This window comes from Crocodylus porosus, unplaced genomic scaffold, assembly GCF_001723895.1.
Source record: "Crocodylus porosus isolate Cpor-Errol unplaced genomic scaffold, CroPor_comp1, whole genome shotgun sequence".
In the NCBI taxonomy this organism is placed as follows: Eukaryota; Metazoa; Chordata; order Crocodylia; family Crocodylidae; genus Crocodylus; species Crocodylus porosus.
In genome coordinates, this window is record NW_017728919.1 from 1288389 (window position 1) to 1300352 (window position 11964).

General features: G+C 52.7%; 1 protein-coding gene across 2 annotated transcripts; it reads left to right on the plus strand.

Annotated features, from left to right (window-relative positions):
* The first annotated feature begins 122 nt into the window (after positions 1-122).
* On the plus strand, positions 123-8435 carry SGTA (small glutamine rich tetratricopeptide repeat containing alpha). Of its 2 annotated transcripts, XM_019538302.1 has the most exons (12): positions 124-210; positions 1411-1548; positions 1961-2064; positions 2278-2362; positions 3190-3289; positions 4119-4223; positions 4404-4542; positions 5329-5391; positions 5977-6014; positions 6537-6626; positions 6878-7001; positions 7445-8435. In XM_019538302.1, exons 2-11 carry the CDS (start codon positions 1449-1451, stop codon positions 6990-6992), a joined length of 939 nt encoding a protein of 312 aa, XP_019393847.1. In that variant the 5' UTR covers positions 124-210; positions 1411-1448; the 3' UTR covers positions 6993-7001; positions 7445-8435. The 2 variants fall into 2 exon arrangements, with proteins under 2 accessions (XP_019393848.1, XP_019393847.1); XM_019538303.1 differs by lacking the exon at positions 5329-5391 and having other exon boundaries at positions 123-210.
* Positions 8436-11964: the final 3529 nt, after the last annotated feature.

Sequence of the window (11964 nt, forward strand, 5' to 3'; positions counted from 1 at the left end):
ACAACGTCTCACTAGCAGCACTTCCGCCCCTATGACCTCACTTCCTCTTCCGCCAGGGAAGAGGACGGCGCGCAAGCGCAGAGGAGGAGCGGGCGCCCTGGAGCCTGCGCAGTGTGGCGGAGGCCGAGGGGGCGGGGCCGGTCGGGTCGTCGTGCGCCTGCGCAGTGCGGTGCGGGCTCTGCTGGGGCGAGCGCGGCTCGGAGGTGGCTGGTGAGCGGGGGGGGAGGAGAGGGGCGGAGCTGACACCCTCCACCCCGAGGGGGCGCCCGGGGGGGGATGCGTGTATGTGTATCCCCCCCGGTGGGGCTGTGTTGCGGGCACGTGTGCGTGCATACGTATATGTGCGTGTCTGTACATGTGTGCATACGGGCGTGTGTGAATGTGTGTGCACCTGCATGCCCGTGAGCATACGTGTCCTTGCGTGCGTGTGTGCCTGCCCACACGTGCAACTCCATGTGCGCGTGTGCGCACATATCCACGCGTGTCTGTGAGGGTGCACGCGTGTGCACATCTCCTCGCTCCGGTCCTGCTGCGCGTGCAGATTTCTCCATTTTCCCCAGAGCGTGTCCAGCCAGGACCGCACGTCCTGCTCCGCGCAGGGACGGACGGACGGATGGCGGCTTTTCCAGCCCCGCCGGGCCCCGAGGACCGAAGCGCGCTTCGCTGGGCATCTCGGCGCGGCCCTCAGTCACGGCCGCGCTGTTGGGTTTTCATCCAGCGGGGTCGGGGTTCAGCCTCATTTCTTTGCGGGGAAAACCGGGGTGCTGAGCGGCCCCCAGGGCTCTCGCGAGCCTGCGCGCAGCCGGGAACCCAGCAACAGGAACAGAACCAGGTCAAAGGCAGCAAATAGGCCGCCCGCCACGTGGAGCTGCCCTTGGGGACCTTCAGGCGTCCGCTTGGGGAACTGCCAGCGACATGCGATGACTGCCCATGGCGCAGCGCAGCGCAGGTGTCGTGTCATTGTGGGGGGGGGGCGGATCCTGAATCATGTTGGGACCAAAGCAGTGATGGCCGACTCTGCTCCGGGGTGACCCGTGTCGCTTTGCAGGACACTGTCGTGATTATTTTTTAGTTGCATTTTGGTTGAAACTCAGCTGATCCTGTCTGGCTGCCTGCTCCAAACCTCTTGGGATGCTCCAGAGGCCCTTGGGTGTGAGTTCGGAGTTGTGCAAAAGCTAGAATAACTGGAGTGCATATGGGTTAGTAAGCACAGGGGACAGCAGATGCTTCTCCCAGCTCTGCTGTTGAGTTTCGGCTCAGCTTCTCCTGAAATGCAGAAGAGTTGCGCAGCACAGGGCTCCAGTCTAGCCACAGCTTTGAGCCTTCGGTGTCCCACGTTGCCCAGTCCTCCCCTGTCAGGGAGCCTCGCTGTTTTGCCTCGTTACTTATTGCACCCTCCTCCGGCTGCAGACACTTCTTCGGGGGAAGTCAGAGAGTAGACGTGCGGAATGGCGGACAGAAAGCGCCTGGCCTATTCCATCATCCAGTTTCTACATGACCAGCTGCAGAACGGGGGGCTCTCTCCCGACGCCCAGGAGAGCTTGGAAGGTAGGCGGCTGTGTGCTATGCCCTAGCCCTGCCTCCCTCCCTGAGCTGAGCTGCCCTGTCCAGGGCTCAGCATCTCCGATGGGCTTCTTGCTTGGTTGTGCAATTCACCTCTGGCCTAATACTGATGGTTTCCTAATAACCATGTTCTGCGTGAGCCCTCACAGCTCTTGGTGTGTCACAGGGAGAAGAGCAGCTTTCCAAACCACTTGCTAGGGGAGCAGCCAAAAAATATGACCATGTCCTGAGCTCACTCTGACCAGTGCCAGCTGGCTAGTAGTTGTCCTTTAGCAGCAGGACTGGGATTTTTCCCATCAGCATCCTGAGTCCAGACTCCAGGGGAGTGGGGTGGGGTTGAAACGCAGCTCTAGAAGGCAAGAGGAAAATCTAAGTGTCCCCCTCTTTCCCCACCCAGTTGCGATCCAGTGCCTGGAGACGGCATATGGTGTGTCCATGGAGGATCAAGGGCTGGCCGTGTCTCAGACCCTCCCTGAGATCTTTGAATTTGCTACAGGAAGGGTGAGTGTCTTGCGGGGCAGAGCTGTGGATTCAGGATTGCTGTGAAAATGGCACATGTGGCTCAGTTTTGAGGCTGCACTGTCCCCGTGGGGGAGTTGGTGCTGGCGGCGTTTTGCTGTGAAGGACCCAGCCTTGCAGGGGATTGTAACGTTGGTTTGTAGCAGATGCGGGTGACACTAAATTATGCCTTTCTCTGCCCTTGGTGTTTACAAGGAATCTCAGGACAGCAGGACGAGCTCCGAGCCAGTCACCCCTTCTGAAGAGGACGTCACTGAAGCTGAACATCTGAAGACTGAAGGTTGCTTGCTTGAGGGAGCTGCGTGGGCTGGGCTGAGCATGGGTGTGGGTGATGGAGGGGGGTATGCAGAGTAGAGGGAGGGGTCCCCTCACAAGGGGTCGGGGTGTGCTGTGCTGGAGCGGGGGCTTCTCCCTGTTCTACACAGTTCCTTCTGAACTGGGGTGTGGAAACTGGGCGCCACGATGCTTGCCATCTGTGAAGAACCAAAGGGCCAGGTCTAAGCCAGTGCAGGTACCACAGGTGGTAGGATGTTGCTGCCCTGGTCACGGTCCTGTTGGGAGCCTGCTGGGTTTGCCCGAGCTGTAGCTATAATCTGGAAGAGTGTTGGGGAAGTTGTTACCTTCTCCTGGTGCACAGTTTGCCTCTTGTGTGGCTCCACTTTCCTGCCATGTTAGAGCAGAATGGGCCCTGAATGGAAACCCTGCCCATTCTCTGACAGCCTGGCTTGATGGGTCTGTGGCTGGGAGTAGTGAGAAAAGCGGTAGTGAGAAGCCTCGATGGTGCCTTCAAAATGGGGAAGTAGAATCCATGTGCAAACTGGCAGGTTCCCTTCTGACATGGCTGGTAGCTTAGAAGCACCATCATACCAGGACCAGCACGGTTTCCACAACAGACTTATCTGCACTGTGTATGAACAGATCTCCTGCTTACTTGTGTTCTTAGGCACTGGGAACAAGCTAGAGCTTTCAGTCTTATATCCCTGCTCCTTTTCTCATCGTTTTCTTTTTTCTAAACAGCCGCTTGGAAAGCTTGAGACCCTGCATCATTGTGGTGGGGTTTTGCCAAGTTTTAACTTATTATAGCAACACTATTTTTTTCCTTTTCAGGAAACGAGCAAATGAAGGCTGAAAACTTTGAAGCTGCCGTGTCGTTCTATAGCAGAGCGATCGAGTTAAATCCATCCAATGCTGTGTATTTTTGCAATAGGTACTGGCAGGGATCTTGGTCCTCATGTTTTAGACTCTGTGCCTTTCCCTCTGTTGGTAGGATGCTAACCTGGCCAAACCCTTGATCTGACTCCTTTCGGGCTGTTCTTGGTTTAGCAGAATCAGAGGGTACATGATGAACTTTGTGCTGATCTTCTGTCAGCCGTGTGAAACTGGCCACTAAACAGGGCCTGGGTGTGAAAACTAGCTCCAAGAAGCACTTTGAGCTATGGAGTGGTCCATCATGCTGCCTGATATGATGTAAAATAGCTCTTTCTCATCGAGGTAGGCAGCTTGGATTGGAAAGATCCATCATACCAGAACAGCAAAACAAAACCTGAGCAGACTGAAGGGATTTTTCAGAGAGGTTCATGCGCTGCTGTGTGCCCAGCACGCAAAATAACTTACAGGCTTTGGCAGAAGGCGGTTAAGTGGGAGATGTTCATTGACTGAAACAGACTTTGGGACAGACCTCTTTCCCCCTAGCTTAAACACACAGTTGCTGTAATGGCATGTGTGCACATGGCTGTCGAGATAACCTCATCACACACATCCTCGACTCCTAGAACATGAGGGTTGGAAGGGACCTCAGGAGGTCACATCTAGACCAATGCCCTGGGGCCATCCCCAACTAGATCATACCAGCCAAGGCTTTGTCAAGCTGGGCCTTAAAAACTTCCAAGGATGGAGAATCCACGAAGTCTCTAGGTAACCCGTTCCAGTGCTTCACCACCCTCCTAGTCTTTTCAGGGGTGCAGGTGCCCAACTTTTTTGCAGGGGACCTGGAGTAGAGTTCAGGCCCAAAAGCTCTTTCTATGCCTTTCCTCCAGGGCTGCTGCCTACAGTAAATTAGGGAACTACGCTGGAGCAGTAAGGGACTGTGAAAGAGCCATCAGCATCGATCCAAGCTACAGCAAAGCCTATGGCAGGATGGGGTAGGTCCTTGGGAGTGCTTCTCTTGGAGAAGCTTTCACCTCCAAATGGTTGCAGGGTCTGTGATGGTGACACCCATCAGTGGTGTTCTACCCACGCTGCTGTGCAAAGCACAGCTGGTGCTTGCCTGTCCACCTCTGGGTATGTAACTCATTGTCCTCTCTTCCTTGTGTTGCTGGCAGGTTGGCCCTTTCCAGTTTAAGTAAGCACACAGAAGCTGTGGAGTACTATAAAAAAGCCCTGGAGCTGGATCCGGATAATGACACATACAAGTCAAACCTGAAAATAGCTGAACAGAAAATGAGAGAGACCCCCAGTCCGGTATGTTTCTCCTTTGCTCTCCAAATAAGCTAAGCAAAGCATCAGGATGTTGGGGAGGGAAGAGGTGTTGTCACTGTTAAAGTCCAGCTGTCGGTCATTAGTGTCTCACTAGGACATGGGTACTGTTGGCTTGGGTTAAGTCTGGAGCATGGGTGTAACATGAAATTGGAGGAAAAAGAGTTCCTAGAGTCTACCGTATTCCTACTAATCACTGAGAATAACTTCCTTACAGCGCCCTGAGCTCAGGCATGATAGCTGGGAAATAAAACTGACTAGAAAAAGTAAAACTAAAACATTGAGTACAGCTGCCTGAGACAGCATTACCTTTTACTGCCATTTAGTTTTAAGAAGAAATATTTGAAATCTCTCCCTTTTATACCAGTCATAATTAGCATGAGGGAAGGGTCTTTTGTAGTCTGATTTTTACCTTAAATATCACTTGAAGAGAAGAAAATCTTGCTGTAATGTGGCCTTAAAACTAAAGTCCTGTTTTGGTCTTTAGTATAACTGAGACTCAATCTTGCAAGCCTTAGTGTATGTGGGTGCTGGATCTTTGCAAGAGTATAAACACAGAACCTTAAGTCAGGATTGTGCTTGACTTTGTCATGGTTTAAGAGGCAAGACTTTATGCAGAACAATTTGCACCTGTAGCAGAGAACAGAATAAGCTGCATTCTGCTTTGAGGCACACCCCTTGGATCAGTGGCAGGGGACATCTTAAGGCATTAGGAGGTGCTCTGATTTGTCCTCGTGTCTGACTGCATGGCGTTGTGCTTTCCTCTTGCAGACTGGAGGTACGGGAGGGTTCGACTTAGCCGGCTTGCTGAACAACCCCAGCTTCATGAGCATGGTGAGTGTGTGTGTGGTAAAGCATGGTCAGTTTGCATTGGATCTGTCTGGAATGAAGCAAGCAGTGGGCTTCCATTCAATTCAGACCCCTTTGCAGAGGCTGAATGTGCATCTTATTAAGGCTACCGAGCCAAACCGTACTTGGAGGCTGTTCAGTGCAGTGCAGGAGGGACAGGAGCGCTCTGTGTTCCCAGCTTTGGCCTGGGCATTGTGCTATTTGCACCCATGTTCTGCTACAAGTGAAAATTGTTCTGCATAAAATCTTGCTCTCTGACAGTGCTTCCCTGTTAGCACAGTTTGAAGCATTTTTGTCATTGGGTTGCCAGCAGAGTCCAGCGGCCCATCGACTGTCTGTCTGCACAGGTGTTTCTGATGGGGTTGGGGTGGTGCAGGTACTAAGGTGACAGTTGACAGCCCAGAGGTTGCAAGTTTGAGGCTAGAGTAGAAGCACTCGCTGCGCAGCCATGTCAGATTCCAACGAATCTACAAATTCTGCTAAATACCGTGTGACAAAGACAAAGACACGCAAAGAAAGGATGGCCGGGAATATGAGCGGTTTTCTTTTTTTTTTTTTCTTTTCAAACAGGCATCTAACCTCATGAACAACCCACAAGTGCAGCAGCTGTAAGTACAATCTCACCTCATTCTTTCTCCACGTCACTGTCTTCAGGCTTTGGGTGAGGCTGGGCGTGGGTACTGGAGGGAGACTTGGGTTAGAAACACAGCTGTAGGTGTATAAAAGCTGGTTCTGCCACTGATTGCTTGTAAGACCTCGGGCAGGCCCCTTCACATCTGTTTCTGTTCCTCACTGGTTGAAAAGGGGTAAGGAGGGATGTGAGGATAAATTCATGGATGTCTGTGTGGTGCCCACATGTCTAAATGCTCAAACGAGACTCCTGAGGGGTTGACCAGGGGTTCAACAGTAGAAATAAGGGTGAGGGATGTGACTGTGCTAATCCTACCAGAGATTGTGGCTTTTCATGCTGCTGTAGAAATACCTTGCCTAGGATTCACATTTAATCCCTAGCCAGTAAGTCATTTCTCCTCTCAGTCATGAAGCTAATACATAACTCACTATCCTCGTCCCTCCTCAGGCTCAGTGACATCTCTCTTCTTTTATTCTGAGCAACTGATGATTTTTTGCAGCATGTCTGGGATGATTTCTGGTGGCCATAACCCCATGGGTGCCACGGGCACCAGCCCTTCTGCAAACGACCTCGCCAGCCTTATCCAAGCGTGAGTAGAACACAAGGCTTTTGTTCCCCTCCAACCACCTGCATGCATTTCAGGTGCCTTGATCAAAAGTCAAAGCATCATATGATAATTGAGCACCTTCAGCAGAGGCCACCTCATCGCTGCTTCCCAGTAGCCTTTTTCCCACTACTCGTATAGGGCAGGCGGTGGTTCTGCTGCCTGGGGTCTTTTGCCCTGGGAACAGCCTCTGCTCTAGGCCGTCCTGAGTTGTGCGGTGTTTTCTCTCTTTCCAGAGGCCAGCAGTTTGCTCAGCAGATGCAGCAGCAGAACCCAGAGCTAATAGAACAGTTACGAAGCCAGATCAGGAGTCGAACCCCTAGTGCCAGCAATGAGGATCAGCAGGAGTGAACGTACCAGGTGTGATTAAGTTCAGAGCCCTGTGCTCCAGTGGACCCAGGCTTGATGCAGGGTTCTGTCCCGGGCTATGGAAGAGCTGCCTTGGGTCCTTGAACAACTGACTTGCCCTGCTCTCTCTGTCTTTGCCCACTTGTCAAATGGTCCCCACATCCCTGCCCCTTGGAGAGGGGTAGAGGGTTGGCATTGTGAAGTGTGTGGAACATTACTGCTGCACAGCTTGCTTACGTACCCTTTGCTGGCCAGCAGACAAAGGAGGCCTTGCTGTCTGCAGTGCAGGGGGATCACTAATTGAATATAAGAGGGAATTAAAGTGTAATTCAGTTTTAACATGAAAAAAATCTAGAAATGTTTTTTTAACCTAAATTGACATTTTAATTGAACTGAAGGGGGAGACTTTAAAAGAAGGCAGCCCTGTAAGTCGTCTTGTCTCCCTGTCTTTGCAGTGCTGCCCGTGGGAATTCTGTCCTTCTACCAAAACTGGAAGCCATGTGTGTGTTGCCATTTCTCAAGTCGGAAACGTCCAAGAGGAAAACAAACAAGCAAACAAAGGAAGGCCGGTCCCCCTGCACCCGCATGTTAGAGCCGGATTCTTGTCTTCTCCCTTGTGTCTTTGCTCTGCTTCCAAATCCTTCCCTTTCCCTTTCTGGAAGATCCAGCATGGTGCAACCACAAACCAGCATCCATCGCCTTTTCTAGAAAACTCTGAAAATGACCTTGTTCCCTGGGGGCGTGCTAACCCATTCCTAAGGATGAAGTGCTCTCCGGTGTCAGAAGTCTTCACCCTCCTCGTCTCCCTTCTCCTTTGAGGGAGCTTTCAAGTCCCCTCTCTAAATCCTTCCATTGCAGCTAAAAGAAGCTGATGTTCTAACCCAGCCCCTGGGTGGTCATCACCTCCTCGCACCCAGGTGCTGGGGCCCGTCAGTCAAGTTCCCTGCATTTCTCATTCAGGTCGGTAGTAATGTCGTCGGCAGTTTGTCCACGTGGGGTGATGTCAGTGGATACCTCTGAAAGGCTTTTGTGAAAGTGTGTGTGTTTTGGGGGCAGGCTGCATAGTGCAAGACCACTCTCTGTGACTACTTCATACTGAGCATCTTTTGATACACTTTCCAGTTTGTTTTTTTTGCCAGCGATGACACAGTCTGTCTAGTGTGTAAAGAAAGGAAGAAATCATGGCTCTATCTTTGTAACTTTCTCTGTGAGGTAGTGGGGCGGGGGGAGGGGGCGGGAGAGGGGGAAGGAGGAACACTGGAGTCCTCTTATCTATTTTTAACAGTTGTTGGGGGAATTTTTTGTTGTTGTCTCTGCATGTGAGCGATTAGGAGACGGGCTTTGGGGGTAGTGAGGAAAGGGAGACGAGGCCGATTTTACAGGGACTCTAGACCCCTACTGCTTGGGGTTATGACCTGGGGGAATAAAACTGCTGTTTGTGTCTGTGAGATACTGAGTGATCACTGCCTGGGCTGAGGGACTGACAAGGAACACTTGTGCCCCAGTGTGGGCTGCATGAGAAGGGGAGGAGACAAGCATAACTTGCCTCAGCACCTCTAGAGTCACCAGCCCTACTAATAGCCCAGCTGTGGGGTGACTCCCAGGGGTTAGTGAGTCCCCTGAAGAGTCTCTAGGAAGGGTTTTTATAAAGCTGGGAGTGACAACATGTAATATGGGGGTGGGAGTGTAAAGGCAGTGGTGGAAGGTGCCCTGTGGGGTTTGGGAGCCTGTTGGTGGGAGGGAGGGAGGGAAGGGAGATGTTTGCAGATACCTGACTAGGAAACAGAGGTTTATAAGCACTCCTTTTTAACATGGCCACATGGTCAGTGTATCTCACAGAGAATAAACTACTTGGACACTCGGCTTTGTCATCCCTTTTGTCCACGGAGCACAGCCCTAAGCCGCAGGTGCTGAATGCCTGGCACAGGCTCTTCCTTCAGGTTCTCATCCTGGGATTGATAGTGCCCGGGTCGCCTGCTGCAGGGGCCCGCACCAGAGGCTGGCAACACCCTCCAGCCTCCCTGGGTTTTTACCTTCCCACCTCCCCTTCTAGATGCTTGTTTTGCTGCTGGAATGTTTCCTCCTTGGTGCTTTCTGCCACAGCAGGGCAGGGAGAGCCTTGGCTTGTTTCTGTTATAATGAATAACAAGCTGGCAGGTAGAAGGCTGTGGCTCCTAGAAACCCATTTCTCCATCTGTTCCCTGGAGTCCCCTTCACTGGATACTTCTGGACATCCTGGTCTTCTTTGCGCCATGCTGCCTCTCCATCCGTCCTGTGTCTGATGCAGCTCAGGCATGGAAATTAAGCTAGCGGATTCCACTGTTTCTAGCTGAGAGTCTCGAGTTCTCGTAGGTGGCAACTGTACTGCAGCCTTTTGGGAGTGTTACCACTTGGAGCTTGACCTGGTCTCAGCAATTCTAATTCATGACAGCTGCCAAAACTCGCAGTGATTCTTGCATGGACAGCTTCTCCACTGCAGTTTAAGGGTAATTTTCTTGATTGTTTTAAAGGCGTCATCAAGTTGCATCTCCTCATCCTGTGTGGAGATGTGTTCACAACCCATGTCCTAGATTTCTGCCAAGGAATGGGATGGATGTTCAATGCTATTTATTTTCCTTTGTGGATCTGGGGGTTTCATGTGGCCAGTCCTGCTCCTGTCCCTTTGTAGAGCAGGCTTTCCCCTGTCTCTGTGGTGCTCTCGCAAAGCAGTACTGCAATGTTCAGTGGAAATGGAAGCAATGTTCAGACTAGGAGCCACCAGGCACTGGGACTTAGGGGCAGGTGTGGATTTAGTTTCGAAGTGACTTCATTCCACTTTGGGGACAGCTCTCTAGGTGTGCCCTGACAGGTGGGGGGAAGGATTTATAGACACTGCAAAACACAGCCAGGAGCAGCCTTCAGGACAGCTCGGCCATCCTTGAGCCCAGTCGTAGGGCGGTGGTAATGCTAGCATTGCCCAGGCAGGGCTGCGCTCTCTCTTTCCCATTCTTGGAATGATTTTCCTGCTCTGAGTTGTGTGTCTTTCCCTCTGGGTCTCTCTTATCTCCGTATTTATTTCCTTGTGCTGTTTGGCAGTTACTTAAAGGAGACGTCAAACTCTGTGTCATACAGCCGGTATCCAGCTCTGTGGGAAGGGTATGTTTGAGGGCCGACTCGACAATTTTAAGACTGTTTTTAGCTTTGATCTGCCTCTTCCGTCCCCCACCAGAGAGAAACCCTTTCTAGGAAAGGGCTGTGATGCAGTTTCCGATGCAGCCCGTGGCAGTGGCCAGTCGGTCCTGGCTCTGCTCCTGGGGAATTTCCTCCGCAGTCTCTCACCAGCTGCGGAGGGGCCTGGCCAAGTAAAGTGCCATGTTTCGCTTTGAGAGTCTTAGTCTTTGGCCTCTCCTCTGTGTGGAGCGCTCGGTGCTGTTGGGCAGTTTCTCCTGCGTCCCATGGAGCTCCTACCATTCACGGCTCGGATGCAGCCGCTGCAGTGCTGCGTTCAGACAGATGCATTAGGCTTTCTGTTTATTTGTGAACTAAAATGCCGAGCTAATGTATTAAAACCCATGATGAGTGAAGCGGAGCCTGGCTCTCCTACTTAACTACTCTTGCGTAGTGGCCACCAGCTCTCTGGGTCACTCTCCTCTTTTGATACGAACCTGCCAAGCAGCAGCTTGGTGACACTGCAGCTTTTTTTTTAACCTTGCAGTTCATGGACTATTTCTTGGTGGCAAAGGGTCCTGAGCTTTGGCAGCCGGTGGGCTGCATGTGCAGTATGTACCACCCACAGAACTGCGCTAGGCTCTCGCGTATTGCTCTTGTTCTTTGTACACCACCCCCCTCTCTCTGGCACAAGAATGCTATTTTGTAGTTCAGAGCCTGAAGCATTGTTTAATAAATACTCATGTTCCTGAATGAGTTCTGTGGTGGTTGCTGTGCATGGAAAGGCTTCTTTTCTGCAGCTTAGCCGGTCTTTGGCTCCGCTGCCCTGTGCAGAGGGGTGGTGGGGGTGGTTTCTGTTCCTTTGTGCTTTGACTCTTCCTCATTGCTGCTTCTGGATGCAAGGTTCAGCTGGGTGGGGGTGAGGGAGTTAGTGCCTCCTCTGGCTCTGCCACCAGCTCAGATCTGCCCTGTCTCTGCAGTGCCCAGTGTCTGCTCTCTAAACACTTGTGTCAAATTGCCTTCTGGCCCAGGGGGTTGCCCGAGTCCAGCTTCTGAAGGTTGGGCTCCCGGGGCTTTCTCTGCATATTCCTTAGTACAGGGCATTCCCAGGGGCATGGTGGGTCCGGCAGCTTTACACCGAGAAGACGGAGCCTTGTTTTGTCTCCATCCTAAAGCTGTGAGCTGCCCCTTCGGCTCCAGTCGTTCGGTGATGTGCTGGTTGGGTCGAGAAGTGCTTCTTAGAAGGCACTGGCAGTGCCCCCTTGACCTTCTGCAGTGGCCCCAGCAGGGGCTTGACCCTGTGCGGTGATCCCAGCAGGGCAGCGCAGCTGGTGGAGCGGGGTTGATTTGTTTCCTGTCCCTACCGCCCCCCTGCACAGCCTCCGTTTATCAACGGGAAGATTTTTGTCTCCATTGTTTTTTTGCAGACTGCCAGGCCTGGAGCCAGCCTGGGGCCAGCGCCTCGGCTGTTGAGGGGTCTCCTTCCACCCCAGCCCTGCTCCAGGGTTTCCCCTGCTGTGGGGGCAGGGGCGCTGAGCACCTCGGAAGCCAGTGGGAGCCCCGCTCGTGGCGTTCAGCACCGCGATGCTGGGACAGCGCTGCCCCCTCCCCCCCGGCCCCTTCCTGCCCGGCTCGTGTTTCCGCCCGGGCCCTTTTCGCGGCGCGCCGGGGCCGCTGCGGGGTGCGGGCTTTCGTCTGCGCACGGGTGGGCGGGGCAAGAGTTGTGACAGGCGGCGGCTTCAGCCAATGGCCGAAGGCGGCTTTACTTATGGCGTCATAAGCCGCCAATTGTAGGCGAGCTCCGGCTACCGAGGGCGGAAGTGGCGGC

Coding starts and splice junctions, on each gene's coding strand:
- SGTA (XM_019538302.1), top strand. CDS start 1,449: ATGGCGGACAGAAAGCGCCTGGCCTATTCCATCATCCAGTTTCTACAT. Junction 1,549..1,960: donor CGCCCAGGAGAGCTTGGAAG/GTAGGCGGCTGT, acceptor TTCCCCACCCAG/TTGCGATCCAGTGCCTGGAG. Junction 6,627..6,877: donor CTCGCCAGCCTTATCCAAGC/GTGAGTAGAACA, acceptor CTCTCTTTCCAG/AGGCCAGCAGTTTGCTCAGC.